Source organism: Propithecus coquereli, unplaced genomic scaffold (assembly GCF_000956105.1).
Source record: "Propithecus coquereli isolate 6110/MARCELLA unplaced genomic scaffold, Pcoq_1.0 Scaffold216, whole genome shotgun sequence".
NCBI classification, from domain to species: Eukaryota; Metazoa; Chordata; class Mammalia; order Primates; family Indriidae; genus Propithecus; species Propithecus coquereli.
Genome location: NW_012146745.1, coordinates 2058562 through 2075087, shown reverse-complemented (window position 1 = coordinate 2075087; position 16526 = coordinate 2058562). Strand labels below are relative to the sequence as shown.

Genomic DNA, 16526 nt, shown 5'->3' with positions numbered 1-16526 from the left:
TTATTACCATCCCTGTTTTACTCATGAAGAAACTGAGGGGCTGAGAATTCAGTTAAATTCCCAGCGCTCCTGAGCTAGCCAGTCCATGAACTCAGGCAGTCTGATCCTACAGTCCATGCTCCTAAACTAGTAGGAAAATCAAAAACAAAGAAACAAATAAATGACACGAACTAGAAATGACTTTTAGAAAATGCAACTAAGAGATGAAAATGGGGTGCTGACCACCTGTTAGGCCTTCTCCCTGGGCTTTGCAAGTTCTGAGCCAGGAGAAGGGGTGGAGTAGGAGGCTGCCAACACACTGTGCTTAGCAAGCATCGGAGACCGAGAACGTGGGACCGGAGAACATGCCGTGAAAACACAGATGCGATCCATCAGTGGGCGAGGGGTAAGACACACAGGCAAGTGTCCCGTAGATAAAGGAAGTGTAAACAAGGCACTTGCACAGGGAATAGGTTCCATATGGGTGAGAGGGCGACTAGACAGATGGACCAACCAGCTAACGGAGAACAGCACGGCTGGGCTGACGGCCGGGGTGGCCGGGCAGGTTGAGGAACAGAACTCCAGTGATCAGCCACACAGATTGAGCTGTCCATGGACACAAGAACTAAACAGCAGACCGGGGCTAAAAGAAACAAGACTATTGGCAAGAAAACATTCTAGAATAAACATGACACCTCCCTCTTGCCATTTCTCAACTTAACTGGACGTAGATATTACTGGGGGTGATTAAATAGTCATGTCTAAGTCATGGAGAAGGCCTGGCAGAAATCGGGCAGGATAGAAAATGTGCTGGGACCCTCCAGGCCTGTGTTTACGTATACAGGAAAGGACACTTGTGGAGCTTCTGACTGTGAGCTGGAACAGGCTTTGCTGCCTGATCAGGATCTGTGTCCCGTGACTCAGACCTTCTGTTGTGGTAAGGGTTCACTCTAGCTAGTTTTTCCAAGAGCAAACGTTTTGAGAAAAGCGTATGGTGATACAAACCTTCAAAATGTCATAGACAAACCTTCATCTCCATCAGTCTTCTACACAGATATAACCATTCGCCACGTCCTGACAATTTTCCTTCAACAATACCCCTCCTGGCCCTCCCGACTGTTTTTGTTTTTGTTTTTCTATTCGATATTATGACCAGCCAAGTCTATTCTTCTCAGTGAATATTGCTCAACTTCCACCTGCTCTGGGTCCGTCCAGTTCTCTCCTGAACATTCCCTATATTACCTCAGATCCAAGCTTTGAAGCGTAACATTCATCGTGTCCTTCTTCTGCTCAAAAAGTCCTTTAGTTGTTCCCTGTTGTCGTCAGGAAATGGACCAGACTTCTCGGGATGGAGACTTGGTCCTAGTTCCAAACTCGGGCCATTAATACTCCAAGCAAAACCTCGTGGATGTATCTTTTCTTTTTCCATCTGAAATTTTGACTTAAATGTGGCCCTCCTGCTGGGATCATTCTCCCTACTTCTCTGCCCAAACCCTGTCCTTTCCTCAAAGATTAGGTGTAATCCCATGTACTTCTTAAAGACTCTTTAAAATCTCCCAGCCCCTTTCTCTTGCTGTACTCCTTGTCCAGCTCCTGTTGATGGTGCTGGCGGCTACGCCAGGGATGGGCCCCTCCACTTCTCTCCCGCTGTCTCAGATGCGTTCAGATTCTGCCTTACTCGGTGATCATGCCACGAAAGATTCTTTACGGCAGAGACTTTGTCATGCGTAGAGCCCTCTGTGGTGCCTTGTACGTAGGAGACACTCTAAGTCTGTGTTGATTAAATATCCCGGGATTCTCGCAACCCGCCCGTGCCTGGCTCGTAGTAGATGTTTCGCAGTTATTCTACGTGATACATTTCTCGTGGATTTCTGTGACATTGACTTTTCCTCAGACAGAGCGTGGCTCATGCTCACAGTTTCAATGAGAGATTTTACCAGGAGTGCGGTGCTGTGAAGTAGTGTGAGGTGTATCATCGCTAGTGCTGGAGGCTGCATAAGCCTGTCAGGGTGGTTCTAGTGCAGACCTGGACGCCAGACAGTGGCTCTACCTCTTACCTTCAGACACATTCCTCAACAGCTCTGGTCTTTGGTTTTTCTCATCTGTAAAGCAGGCATGATAATGGTCCCTACCTCATTGGGTCCTTGTGTGGGTTCAGTAAGATGATGTGTACAAACTTCATAGTATACAGCACTTGCCATGTAGAAAATAAAAGTAGTATCTTGCTTCTATGTGATGGATAATAGTTTATAAAAGCAATTTTACCTTTAGATTTGCTCCCTAGCTTCCTATGCCTGGAGATTTCAGAGAAATTGTGTGTGTGTGTATAAAATAAAAACATATGCTTTTTGTTATGTCTATAATATAAATATCATATATTATTAATTATTGTATACACGATATCTTATATATATGAGAAAGAAAGAGAAAGCATAGATATGTATCTAATATATGTACCATATATGTGTATGTGTGCATATGCATACATATATATGCATGCATCTCTATGTATATATACCATTACATGTGTGCACATGTATACACATGTATTACATATATATGAAAGAATGAGAGAAAATAAGTGCTATGAGTTATATTCCATGAACACTTACAAAATGCAAAGAAATACAGATTTCAGTCTCCCTGAGTGAAATGGTTTCATCTTTGTAAAGAGCTGGGTATGGCATCAGGATGGAAAAAGGCGATTTTGACTACTTTGCTTTCTTTAAACAACACGTCTCACCCTAGGAGTCTGCTTTCTGCTCAAAATTTCTCTCAGTGTGCCTGATTGCAGAGAAAGAGAGGGAGGGATGGAAGGAGGGCGGAGGGAGAGAATGAGAGAGAATGGGACAAAAAATAAGTAAGACACTCAGCAAACAACAGGAGGGCCAAGAAAAATATTTAATCCAAACAATGAATATTGTCATTTCCTCCCACAGTCTGTGTTCCCAGTCACCTTCCACGGGCGGGCTGGGGGAGCCGGGGAGTGCTGAGCTGCCTGGCACGTGTGTGCGCGTGGTGGAGGGCAGGGGAGAGCAGTCCCGTTGGGGCTGCGGTAGAACATTCTGGTAGCCGGCTCAGGCCTGCCTCAGCGTCCTGTGAACTGAAGGCTGGCCCAGGAGCCAGGAGACAGAGACGGAGGGAAGGAAAAGCTCGAAGTCCAAGCAGGACCCCAACTGTCTGCCCTGGGCCACCTTGCTGGATCCCAGCATCTTTCCCTCCCTCGTCCCCACCGCAGGTTTTCTACCTCTGACTTGCAGTTTCCCCGTCCTTCCCCTCCTTCACCTCCAGAGCGACGCCATCTCTGGAACAGACTGTGTGCCACCTAATGTTCCGATTGCGTGGCCCTGGCACGGCAGCTGCCCGGGGCCCAGAGAGGAGGAGCTGAGTGGGGGCCACCAGAGAGCCCATCGGAGGCAGGACCAGCAGGTCCCACCCCCTCGGCAAGGTGCCTGCAGAGGCCTGAAATTCCGCTCTCACTGCCGTCCCTTTAACGTTTAATTTTGGTGTCTGGTGGAGTGTACTGTTAGTCACCTGTACCCGGAAGTCGTGCTAAGCTATTTGCGGATGGTACCCGGGGAGAGTAACTGATCACGAGAACAAATACCTGGGGAGCCTAGGGAACAAGGCAGGGGACGGTTAGCTTACCTCGGAGGAAAGCCACGCGGAGTGGAAAACAAAACCTGTTCTGATTTCCTAGTTTTATAGAGTCGATTACAGAGAAGATCCACTAGTTTCACCCAGCAAATATTCACTCAGCACCTACTGTAACACGCTAGATATTGTGCTGAGGCATGAGGTTTATTGCTGAAGGAAGGAAGAAAGAATAGAAAAGAGCAAAACGGAAGTGTCCCTTCCCCCAGGGTCCTTGCAGAGTCTGAACCCCTTGTGTTCCAGGTTTCTTTCTGCCTCTGACCTTGAAACACAGCAGGCTGGCTGGCGAGGAGGCGGGAGATCCCGGACGACTGCTCCGTTGCTCTTTTAAAGCGTCCTGCCCTGCAGTGGACCGTGTTGGGAGACCTCACAGGCCCCCTACACACTCCCACCACGCAAACAAGAAAAAGGAAACCATGAGAACAAGTGGGCCCTCCAGCCTCCCAACGGAGACACCAGTGGGTTCTGACGGTGTGTGTGGTGGGAGCCCAGCTCCCAGTCCAGTGCTCCAATACCGGTACTCCAGGAGCCCAGGTCCCAGGCCACCCAGAGGCCTCTGAGCAGCATGGCTGCGTGGTCAGAGGAGGAGGGGGTGACACCGCCATGAACTCAGTCTTTGACAGCAGAAGATTGGGAATCACTGCCTAACCGACTGCACAGGATCGGCTGCTCCAGAGAATAGGGGGATCCCACAAAGCAAACTGGCGGAAGAGGAGAAAAAACTTTTTTGTTTTTTGTCTGTCTGCTTTAGGGCCTAGAGTTGGGGTTCGACGCAGAAGGGTCGGGTCGGGCCGCGGCATCACCTGTGAGTGATCACGGAGATTTGCTGAAGCAGCGAAGGTGGCCGGAGGGGGCCCTGGCGCCTTCCCGGGCCGCAGAGCATCCCTCCCGTCGTCTTGGTAACAGGCGGGGAGGGAGAGAAGGAAAGGTGCTGAATGCCTGAGCATCAGTGCGGCCTCTGGTGGGGGGCCAGGCCCCTCCCCCAGCAACAGCGGTTCACGATGGCGGCTCTCAATGAGGGCAGATGTGACCTTGCAGGAGTGTGTTTTGTGTAGGGCCCCGTGGCGGAACATTCTGTTCTCCTGTCTCTGTCCTTGAGAAGCAGGGCTCTAAGTCTGAGCCAGTGTTTTTCTGACACAAATACAGGCGACTCCACCTGCCCATCTTCGCCATTCGGAGCTCTGACCCCATCCGCCAACACCGCCCCTGCCCGGCCTTGGGGTGAGCAAGACCTTCCTGTGGGTTCCCGTTGGGCCCAGAGGAGAGGCTCCATGGGAAGCGGGTCAGCGTGTGTTTGTAAGTGACGAGGAGAGTCCGTGTGACTTTGGGTCTTTATTTGCAGCTAAATGAAAGGAGGTGAGTTTGGGCTGAAAAGTCAGTCCCAGAGAGACCCCTCACCTTCCTGTTTGCCTGTGGCACATGTCAGAGAAGAGGTGTCTGCGACGGCCGGGGTTTTTCAGAAGCGGAGACACCTGAGTCCCCACTGCGGTTCGGGGTGAGCTCTAGTTTCCAGTAGCCAGTGAGGCCCTTCCCTGTTTTCACAAGTTCCAGATCCATCTCCCTTGTCTCCTGACTCTCTCCTTCGTGACTCGGATTCGTGCATTTGCAGTAAAAGCGAGCGGGGCAGGGGCTCTTGGGGAGGAAAGCATCCGTGGTTTTGACTCTAAGGCGCTGGTGGCAGAATCTTGACGTTTTTCTGCCCAGAGTCTCCAGGGAGAGAGCTCAGGCACGAGCCTACAAAGCCAACAGCCACGGTAGTTTCCCTGCTGTTTTTCCTTCACCGAACTACAAGCTATCGAGTGCTTACTGTGGGGCGTGCACCGGGCACAGGGCTTCACCTCCCTTCCTCGTTCAGTCCTTGCCACAGTCCTGGGAGGAGGCGTCATTATTCTCATTTACTAACAAGGACACTGCTGCTTGTCGTTAAGTGACTTGCTCAGACGCTAGTTGTTGGTAAGGAGCAGAGCTGGGATTTGCATACGTGTTCATCCAGCACCGTATCACCTGCTCTTAGTCACCTGGCTCTACCGTCTTGATAATTTCCTGAGCGGTACTTTAAAGTAGATGAAAACATTACAGGTGAAAGAAGTCATTTGACCTTATTTTGCTAACTTTTCTTTTTCCATCCCAATTTATCTCAACTGTTTCTCTCAGAGGAGATTAATTTTTGCACTAGTTGATTATTTTTATTCTAAGACTTTGCTTGGGTCCAGGTATCAGATAAGACAAGCTGATTATAATCAGGTTTCTCTTCTAGCCCCTGTCAAGGTACACATTTGCCTCTTTTGAGGGTCTGGTAGATGGCACAGGCAGAGGGCTGAGGTCCTACGTGGAAGTTGGTGACCTCGCGTGGACCAGTAATGCACAATAGACCGCGAGACTAGACCCCGTGCTGCCATCCCTCTGACCACCCGACAGAATGCATATCTCCGTTAGCTTTCTTTAAATTGCATCTTGCTCATCCATTGTATGTAGAATCGTCCTGTGGCCTTCTAGAAGGTTCTGTCTGCAGTTTCAGCTATTAGCTGGCAAACCAGCAGGTCCTTAACAGCTTAGTGACCAGTGCGTTCACCAAGGCCTGGGCCTGAGTCACGTGGACTTCAGGGATGGTAAGCTGGAGCAGATCGCTTGGCTGCGGCCTGTGGAGCATCACCATATGGCTGTGTCTGTCATTCCCTGTCGGTGCTCATCAACAGTCTTTTTATAATAGTAAAATACTAGCAGCATCACTTAAAACTTCCCCACCTTGCAAAGGGCCAAGACCCAGGCCCCTATTCCTGCTCATCTGTTAAAACCCAACCACTTGATTACAGAGATTTGCAAGCATTCCTAGGGCGGCCATGGTTTACTGCCTTCATTCTGCTCTGGTTTTCAGTTTCTGTTTTTGGCCTTGGGGAAATTTCCCTTCCTTTCTTATGATCCCAACTGTGGAACTGAGAGGAATTGTTATGTTTTATCCAACATTTTAGATGGTTTATAGAGGGATGATTTTCAGATGGTATATTTATTCTACTACCTTTTCCTACTTTCAGAAATAGATCTGTCCATACTCTGCACCTAGAAGGAGATAATCGATGCATATATTCTTGATCTACATATGTATGTGTATATGTGTGTGTACATGATTTATCTCAACTACAGCATCTACAGTGTCTGTTTATAATAAGAAAAGAAAAGGACTGGATGCCCATAGTAGCTGGACCTGTGTCTAAGTTATGTGGTTCTTATAAAGCAACATGCCTAGAAAATTTTCTGGCAGTAGAGGAATAATGAAAAGAAGGGATCTGGTCATAAAATATTCCAAGGAAATGTAAAATGCCCTTCAAAATAGGGCAATCGTATTTATTTATTTGTTGAGAACCTACTGTGCATCAGGCAATGAACCAGTAGCTGGGCCTACAAAGATGATCAGATACTGAGCCTTTGACAATATTAAACACATTCAGAGTGTTAAGTCATGTAATGAATATATAGCTAAAATACCCCGTAACTCAGAGAAGGGAGAACTGTTTGGGTCCAGAAAGCCAAATGAGATTTTCCAGAGGAGAGTGTATCTAAGAAACTATTCCAGCCAGGCCCGATGGCTCACTCCTGTAATCCCAGCCCTCTGGGAAGCCAAGACAGGAGGATCACTTGAGGCCAGGAATTCAAGACCATCCTGGGCAACATAGCAAGAACCCATCTCAGTAAAAAATAAAAAAAAAAAATTAGTTGGACATGGTGGCACGCACCTGAAGTCCCAGCTACTTAGGATGTTGAAGTGGGAGGATCGTTTGACCCCAAGAGATTCGAGGTTACTGTGAGCTATGGTTGTGCCACTGCACTCTAGCCTAGATGACAGAAGGAGACCTTGTCTCTGAATGAAAAAAGAAAGAAAGAAAGAAAGAAAGAAAGAAAGAAAGAAAGAAAGAAAGGAAGGAAGGAAGGAAGGAAGGAAGAAGGAAGAAGGAAGGAAGGAAGGAAAGAAGGAAGGAAGGAAGGAAGGAGGGAAGGAGGGAAGGAAGGAAGAAACTATTTCTGCATAATCCACAATCCATCTCTAAGTATCTGCATATTTTAATTTTATATTTTCCAAGAAGACTGTAGCAAACCCACAAATGAGACATTCTTAGAACTCTCCCATCCCAAGGGGTGAACAATGGAAGAGTGGAACAACTCCATTTTCTTTTCTCCTCAAATGACTGCAATGAGCAGCAAAACATCTGGCTTTGACAGTCTGAGGCTCAGAAATAAATGCTTCTGGGTTGCAGGCATCTGGTGAAGGGATTGGAACACGGTGCTCCTTTCTCCTGGGAATGTCAGTTTCTAGGGAAGTGTGGGCCTACTAAGCCCTGAGCCTCAGAAGGAGCTGTAGTGCCAGGTAGCTCATTTGGGATAAACCTTGACCCAAAACTGCGATGAACCAAAGTGATGTTGTGGGGGTCCAGTGGAGGTGAGATTACATATATTATATATATATATATAATATATATATATAATATATATATATATATTATATATATATCTTACCCTTTCTTAGTCTCTGTGTTGGGTCACTGGGTTCACTTCATTCAGTGTCCTTGTATCTAATCCTTTTTATAGAGGTACCAAGGGAATTCAAGTTACCCTTCTTTCTCAGTAAATTAAAAGACAAATGAAATCACAGACAGTGGCAGCATGGTATAGCGGAGAGAACATCAGATCAGGAAGAGAGATCTGAGTTCTGTTCCCAGGATTTCTACTAACTGGCCTCAAAAATGAGACAGTTCACCTTTCTAAGGCTCCATTTCATCATTTATAGAACAAGGGTTCTAAATAGTCTTCAAGCCTTCATCTAGCCTCAGAATTTCACGTTATCTATGGTCCTTTAAAAAAATCCCTTCGACATACTGCTTTCCTTTCCTTTGGCTATCTCCCCAGGAGTAGGATTGCTGGATCATACGATTGACCTTCCCACCAACAGTGCGCTAGGTTGGTGGTTCCCTTTGCTCCATATCCTCTCCAGCACCTGCCATCTTTCATCTTTTCGATAAGCAAATAGTGTTCTTATTACCAGAGGGCCCTGAGGGGCCATGAAGGTCTCCCAAATTCTGCCCCTGACATTCCAGGAAATTCCTTGCAGTAGGGCTCTACTGTTGCTGTTCTTTGTGGTCTTTGGATGTGAAGCCCAGGCGGTATGGGCACTGTAGGCAGAACCATGGGATGGGAGGGAGAATGAAGATCCACTCATTGAAGAGCCAGAGAAAAGGAGAAAATAATTGTGTACATTTGCACAGAGCTTCCATCTGCTGCAAGGGCTCCGCTGAGTGCTGCAGCACAGCTTTGGAAAAGAGCTTCCTGGGGGCCTGACACAGCCTAATCGATATGAAGAAATACATGTGGGTCTTATTTCTTATTCGTATAACTAGAAGATTTGTTCAAAAATGATGTGGAAAAGAGAAAATAGTGTTCGACATCAGGCAAAAATGTGATTAGCATCTTCTGCTCTAAAACACTCCTTGAGGTAACAAAACAGGATTCTGTCCCTGCCTTACCTATCGAGATATGGGCCCTTTGGGCTGAGATCCCAACCTGTAGATTATCAGAGCGGAAGATCTCCAGTCCACACTAACCTTCTAAAACATCAGTGAGGACTTGAGTTCTGTTGCAAGCTATAGAAGAAAAATGTTCTTAGTCTGATTGGTAAGGGAGGTATTGTCAGCCAATCAGTCAAAGTTTATGGAACTCTTCCTGGGGGTGGGGTCTGTGCTAGGCAGCCTGGGACCACCCACCCTCTATTTTCACCCTCCTTTTCTCTTAGTCGCTCAGACTCTTCTTCCCCTCAGATTCATCCAGTCCTAAGTTCTTCTCCACTGAGGCCGAGGTAGCAGAACCAGCCCCTGAAGGCAGATTCCCATTCCCAAAATCTGGATCAGGTACTTCTCTTCTGCTCACATCTTGATGCTGGCACTGAACTATCATGCTGAGCTGAAATTGCTTACGGTGGGTTCCCTCAGGGGCCGAAGCCCTATTTTATTTATCTCTGTGTCCTCACAACAGTAGTTGCCACATATAGGCGTGCAATAAAGAATGTTGAGTGATTGAATGAATGACTCTACCTGTAGACAACAGCCGGGCCACCATCTCTGTGGCTAACTCCCCACAGCAACCTTAAAACAGATCACCAGACTGATTCTATAATGTAAAGAGGAAATTATATTCACTTTTGAGACGTTTCCAAGGTGGTATAGGTAGGACAGAATCACAGCCTTTCCTCTTTGCATTCCATCCCCTACGTGCAGTCTGCCAGGAACACGGCTAATACCAATAGACTGACGGGAAAAGGCTTCCTGTAGCAACTAAAATAGGTATCATAAGCTCATACATCATAAGAAGAGTAACCCAAGCTCTTTCTCAGATTTAGATATTTACTAAGTATAATTCCAAGGGTTTGACTTCCTGGCTCAAAGGTAAAGCTTGCTTGAAGTGTGCGTGTGTGTGTGCTTGCGCGCGTGTGCTTGCGCACATGTGTATGTTGCAGGATGTGCATTTAGCAAAGGTGAGAACTTTCCTGTAAAATGAAAATAATAAATGTCTGTGTTGATGACTTTGTCTTCTATACATTGTTAAAAGGCTGGGAAACAGGCATTTTATAAAGATTTTTTTCTTTTATCAAAATAGTTAAAAACAAAAAAGTGACCCTTTAAGGGATAAGTTTCGGGTATTTGAAAAATGCGCTTACATAGAAACTTTTATTTTCTGATGTTACAGGATAAACAAGGTGTACCTATGAGTGGTGAAGTTCACCTGTGTACATTATGTGCAGAGAAACCAAGCCCAGTGCCCCCCCTTGGGAAAGTTCCTGCAGCGGGGAGTGATATCCCAAGTCTGATATCTTTCAATTATTGAGATTAAAATATCCTAGTCTACGTCCAGTCTTCAGATATTTTTAAATTTTGGATCAATTAGCCATTTTTCCCTTTCTATTTTTTCATTGTAACTTTGGGCTCAAGCTGTCGAGCTTCCCAGGCACATGTTGCCATAGCAGACTCTGTTTGTTGAGGGTGGAGTGGTTGTTTTTGGCAGGTTGGGGGAGGAGCAATTAATTCTAATAGGTATATAGTAAATTAAACACTTGGATCTCTCCAGCTTTTTCTCTGTATTTCTGTTCCTTTTTATAAATTCCCTTCTCTTTCCTGATGACTCTTTAAGAGCAGAAAAGAAGCATCTTCTGGAGATCTCTTCTGGGCTATAGCAACAGAAGTCCAGCGGGACCTAGTGGAGGTCACCCAGGACATTGTTGCTCTTTTCAACATACCTTCCCTAATGTTCTTGGGATGAGAAGCCATCCTTGCTTAAAACTTTAGAAAGAACAATTCCCCATGATCCTTTACTAACTCATTTAAATATTTAGGTTGTTCTTATGAAAAGAAAGATATCTTTAGATCTATCTTTAATCCTCCATTCCGAAGACCATACTTACATACGTAAGAAAAATATTTTGGGTGCTTTTTAGATTTTTATAGACAATTACAAGGAAAAAAAAAGAAGGAACTTATTAAATTTTGCCAATGAGTCAGTCGGGGTTGGAGGAAAAGTAACAGATACAGTGTTAGATGAGTAAAATATACTCCAAACACTGAAAAAGAAAAAAAGAACACCACTCTGGGGAATCTCAGTAGAGGTATCTGGTCCTCCTGCAAGGACCCAAGGGCATCTATAGGTGTTAAGGACACATTGGTTGTCTTTTGACTTCTATTATTTGGCTGCAATTTTGGACCCATTTGTTGATTGTATAGTGATTCGAAGTTCTCTAGAGCCAGAATAACTGGCTCCAGTGTTACAGACAAATGTTCATCTCGAAATCCTTGTCTCTTATCCCAGTGAGGCCTGTGTTGAAAACAGAATTCATCTTCGCTTCCTGCTCTCAGCTGACATTGCCGTGCAGCTGTGCGGCAGCTGTTGCGTTCCACCCGCAAGTAGCAGCCTTTCGGTGGTTGGCAAACTGGTATCCATCTGGAATGATGTTCACATGACCTCAAGACCCCATAGAATAAATCAAAACACTGAAGTAATAACTTGGATGGGCTCATTCTGACGTAACCCAATTGCTGAAAATTATTTAATGGCCATTTTTTAGTTGAATGATCTATCTCATCAAAGGACAGTGAAATAGGGAACAGTCCTTCTTCTATTCGACACTTAGGGAGAGTGAGGCGGAGAGAAAATGATTTGAACATGTAAACTGGAAGGTGACCTCAGAACTCAAAATTTCTGTGGCCCCAGGAGTTTGACCATGAAATGTGCTCTGAAGCTTTGCGGTTATGCATCGGCTCAGAATGGGGAGTGGCCAATGTTATCAAGTAGCTGGGCTGGCTAATGTGCCCTCCAGGACGCTGTGGGGCAGTATTTCCCTCCAGAGGGAGTTTTCTGGAGTAACAATACATTGCACTGCTGAGCTATTTTTTAACTGCCTGTTGCTGTTCTTATCATACATTCTCTTTTGGGGTGAAACACTCCATTAACTCTGGTTTGGCCTGACCTCTTTCCCATTTTGGTTCCTATTAACTTACAGCAGCAACAGGAGTGATGGGGACAGTTTAGCTGTCTCTGCTATGACCCTGTGTTTAGCTGCTGTGCATGAGGTAGCTGCACACATGGGAATATTTCTGTTCCAGCACCGGTGTCCTCAACCCTAGGACCACTGCATGCTGGACAGACATCACTTGGGTCTTCATAGCACCCAGAGACTTCCAGGATCTTTAAGGATCAGTCTTCCCACATCAGGAGAAGAGGTTATGGTCCTTAATATGTGAAAAGCAGGTCGAAGCCAAGATGTGTGGCAAGCACCTTGGCATCTAACGCCAAGCTCTGCCTCACCATAGCTGTGTGACCCAGGGAGATTCTTAACATCTCTATCGATCCCCAGGTCTTCATTCATAAAGTGGGACTTCCGCAGACAGTCCTGTCTACTGCACAGGCTTTCTCCCATGATCAACAGTTAAAATGTGTGAAAATGTTTTGTAACCTACATGATATAAAGACCTTTTATTACAAGAAGGTGAAAAAGTTGATCAAAGAGTTTGAATGACCCATCCCAGACCTTAGGTGAAATTTGACAATTCCTTAGGTTCAATCAATGGTCTTGAGATTGTTCAACTTTTTGAGCATGTTGAATCAATTTGTGTCCTGCCCCTTGGGTGCTCTCCATAGTACCTCTGGAGATGTATGGACTATGGTGGGTGGGGAGGAGCGGGAGAGCAGGACAGGGCGTAGTGAGGCTGCACCGAGCCCCTGACGTCCACCTCCTTACAGCCTTTCCAAGCGGACGGCTGGTGTGACACTATCAACAACCGGGCCTACTGCCACTACGATGGGGGAGACTGCTGCTCTTCCACACTGTCCTCCAAGAAGGTAAGTCAGAGACCTGGGAACGGGCGTGAGAGGAGCTCCAGGAACAAGGCAGGTTCTTTGGCTGGCTTTCCTTCATGGTGGATCACGATTGGTTTTCGTTTAACAATCAAGAGGGAATTATAATGAACAAACATCAGAGCTTCTAAAGTGACAGGATTAAGGGTAGCACAGGTTCTTAGAAAACTCTAGATTTATAATTATCCATCTGGCGACTATTTCAGAAAATCCATGGCTTTTGCTACTGGAAGACTCACACTTGCTTATCGTTGTCCAGGAAACTTCTCTGGACAGGGAAAATAAGGGTCTTCACCCCTCGGGAGGCGGGATTACCAATAAGTGCTATCCGGTTGCTATTCATCTTCACAATTACATGAATAGTCTCACACAGTGTGTTATAAGCACACTGCGGGCTCATGTTGAGTGGCTGCCACCAGCCACCCCGAGCAATCTCTGGATTATGTCCTGGGCATGAATCCTGCCCTTGATGCCCTGTATCCCTATTAGTCTTGGCTCTGTTAAATTAGCAGACAGGCTCAAGCTAAGCCTATAAAATTGAATAGGTTGAAATTTTGTGATAATATGGGTAAAAATCCAAGTGCTCCAAAGATATTTGAAGGTAGTTGGCCAATTTGATAAATCAGAAATACGTAAGAGATGTTTTATCCTTCCTTGTGCATGACTCTATGATAAAGCCATAACTACCATGATCACCTACAGGCAGACCTCAGTACTACATCTCTTAGTTGCTTATATTAACTGATCACTCACTACGTGCCAGGCACTGTTCTCACCACTTACATCAATTAACTTATTTAATGCAAAGCACTCAGGGGCTCATCGTGTCACTATTCAATTTGGCCCTCTTTCACCCTAAAACCAATAAATTCTGAACTAAGAGAAACAGATCAAGAGCTTGGTACACAGGTCAGAAGTCAGCCAGCTATCTCTATACAGGAAGGCACGATTACTTAGGGAAAAAGCAAGTTTTCTCCCCATCTCACACTCTGCAGATATAGGGTTTGTCTTTAATGAATTTCAGTGTCTGTGGCCAGCATACACAAAACTCGAGACTGAAAAGGCACTTCTCCCCTCTGTTGACTCCTAAAGCACATTTTACTTCATATGTGCAAATATGCTGGAAAATTTCCCCAAACAACCCCACCCATGCTCCAATCCACTTGCCCAATCACCAAGCCCATGTCTTTTCAGTGTACTTGGACTAGCATTGTATGTGACATGCCTATTCATTTTTATCTCATTAGATTGTTAATGCCCAAAATGGAAAATGTCTCCCAAAGGCCTAAATCTCTCTGATACTAGATTTGGACATTCAAAGAGTGATGTTTGTCTGTTGGTAGCAGTGCAAGCAGAAGACAGCAACTTTTTCTGGACCATCCCTGGCATGGGGAAGGGATAAGTACATAGAAGAAAGGCGATATAGCCACAAAAAATGGGTGGGGAGATGCAATGTTTCATCAAGCCAAAGTATATCCTGGGGTTAATAAAGATAAAACTCATGTTTGTGAAGATGGCAAGGAAGATCCTATTGATCCAAGGACACTAAGGCGTAGGAGTCATAGAGCTAATCTGTAGGGTCTTGGCTTTCCATATAGCGGTGTCGTTATCCTGAATTAAGTCACCCACCCTCTCTCGGCCTTCCCTATAAAGAGAACGTGCCCACATACATCTTTCCTACTTTACAGAAATTTTGTGAAGATGATAACAGCAATGAAAACAATAAAAGCAGCAGTTTTAGGCATTAGTGGTAATCTTAGAAATAGCAGAACAGTAGTCATAGGTGCTTGTCAATGCATAAGTGTTTTATACCCATCATCTTATTTAAACCACACAAAAACACTCTCTGGCATAGTTTCTGTTGTTCTGCCCGCTTTATATACAAAGAAAGTAAAACAAAGAAAAATTATCTTGCCTAAGATAACAGGGCGACGTGGTGTGTGAGTGGGAGAAGTGGGTGTTCATTTCAGTCTGTGACAGGAACCCATAATCCCACCGTTCCTCCGGGAGCAGGTGAGAAAAGTGAAACCTGGTTGAAAAGCGTAAAGCTTGCACAAAATGGGTCATTCCAACTTCTCTTCCGTTCCCCTAGGTCATTCCATTTGCTGCTGACTGTGACCTGGATGAATGCACCTGCCGAGACCCCAAGGCAGAAGAAAATCAGTAACTGTGGGATTAAGCCCCTCCCTCCACAGCCCAGAGGCAGAAAGAAAAAGGCCAACACAGCAGGAAACAGAGGGTGAAGGAAGAAGAAAGGTCATGAAATGGAGGAAGGAGCGAAAGCGTGAAGGATCTCGTAGGAAACGCCAGAGGATATCGACAGGTCCGACTAGCGCATCGCGTAGCCCAAGGAGGGAGGATCCTATGCAAATCTTCTTTAAAGTGGCAGTTGATTAGAGCGGAAGGAGAAATACGATGGATGTATAAGGACGCTCCCCCATTTATATTCTACTCAGCTCCATCCTCAGCTCTTCCCTACTCCCCACTCTGCACCCTGCCAACTACTCAGCCCCACCCAGCTCGTAAACTAGTAACAAAATACTAGGAGAGACGTTGGCAGACACTCTGTTAATACCCGCTCCGAAGGGATTGCCGCCTTTCAGAGCTCGTCTGTTCCCAGAGGGTTCTTTCTCTTTCTTTTGCGTAGTCTCCTTTAAATAATGAAGTTAGTTATTAATTCTTTATAAGTATTTAAACATAATTATATAAATATATTATATATATATTATATTTTTTGCTGTTTACTAAGCTAAAAATTATCCATTGTTCCACTCATGCTGCTGTGAAGTTCACGTTCAAAATGAATGCTGAGGCTTTGAGGACAGAAAGACAAGCTGTCTGCCGTCTCGCTGTCGTCGGGGATTGGCAGGGTGAACGGGAAGGGAGAAGGAGAGAGAGTGATTAGACGAAATTCTGGATGCTAGCTTGTCAGCCAATCATCTTTTTATGACCTGGGAGCCGGGCCCACTTGAAGGAGATAGGGAGTTGGAATGATAACACTAAGAGTCATGGAAAGTTGGGTGTGAGTGCCCACTCGTGATGGGTCTAGGAGAATTGGACTATGGTTCGTGAGAATCTGCCCCAAAAGAATACATTCACTTTCCTCCACTTGTCAGAACTCTCAATCGGAGTTGATGAGACCCAGGATTTTCCGCACTTGCACATGTCCCTGTTCCAAATGTGGCCATCAGCCAGCCAGTCAGCAAGTCTGCGTTAGGGCCACTCTCCGGTCACCGGCCCAGAGAGACCCCCCACTCTTCATACCTGGCCCATGGTCTCACTCCTTGTCAGAAGTCCCCAAGCCTGGCTGTCATTCACAGTCACATGACCGGCTGTGATTTTTCTGGGGCAAAAAAGTGTGATGGCGGGGTAATTATGGCGGGAGGGAGCGGTGGGAGGAGAAGAAAGAACAGGCAGGGATGGAGGAGCCAGAGGAGACCATAGGGAGGTGAGCAGTCAGGGTTAAGTCAAGGGAAGGGGCACAAGGATGACAGGAGTCAAAGAGA

At 45.8% G+C, this 16526-nt stretch overlaps 1 protein-coding gene across 1 annotated transcript in view; it reads left to right on the top strand.

The window, feature by feature from the left end:
- Positions 1–15456, top strand: part of PAPPA2 (pappalysin 2) — a 288939-nt gene extending 273483 nt beyond the window's left edge. Inside the window, exons 21-22 of the mRNA XM_012644643.1 lie at positions 12907–13005; positions 15113–15456. Of these exons, the coding sequence (XP_012500097.1) occupies positions 12907–13005; positions 15113–15187 (174 nt within the window). The 3' untranslated portion in view covers positions 15188–15456. The remainder of the gene's footprint in view (positions 1–12906; positions 13006–15112) is intronic.
- The last annotated feature ends 1070 nt before the right edge of the window (positions 15457–16526 follow it).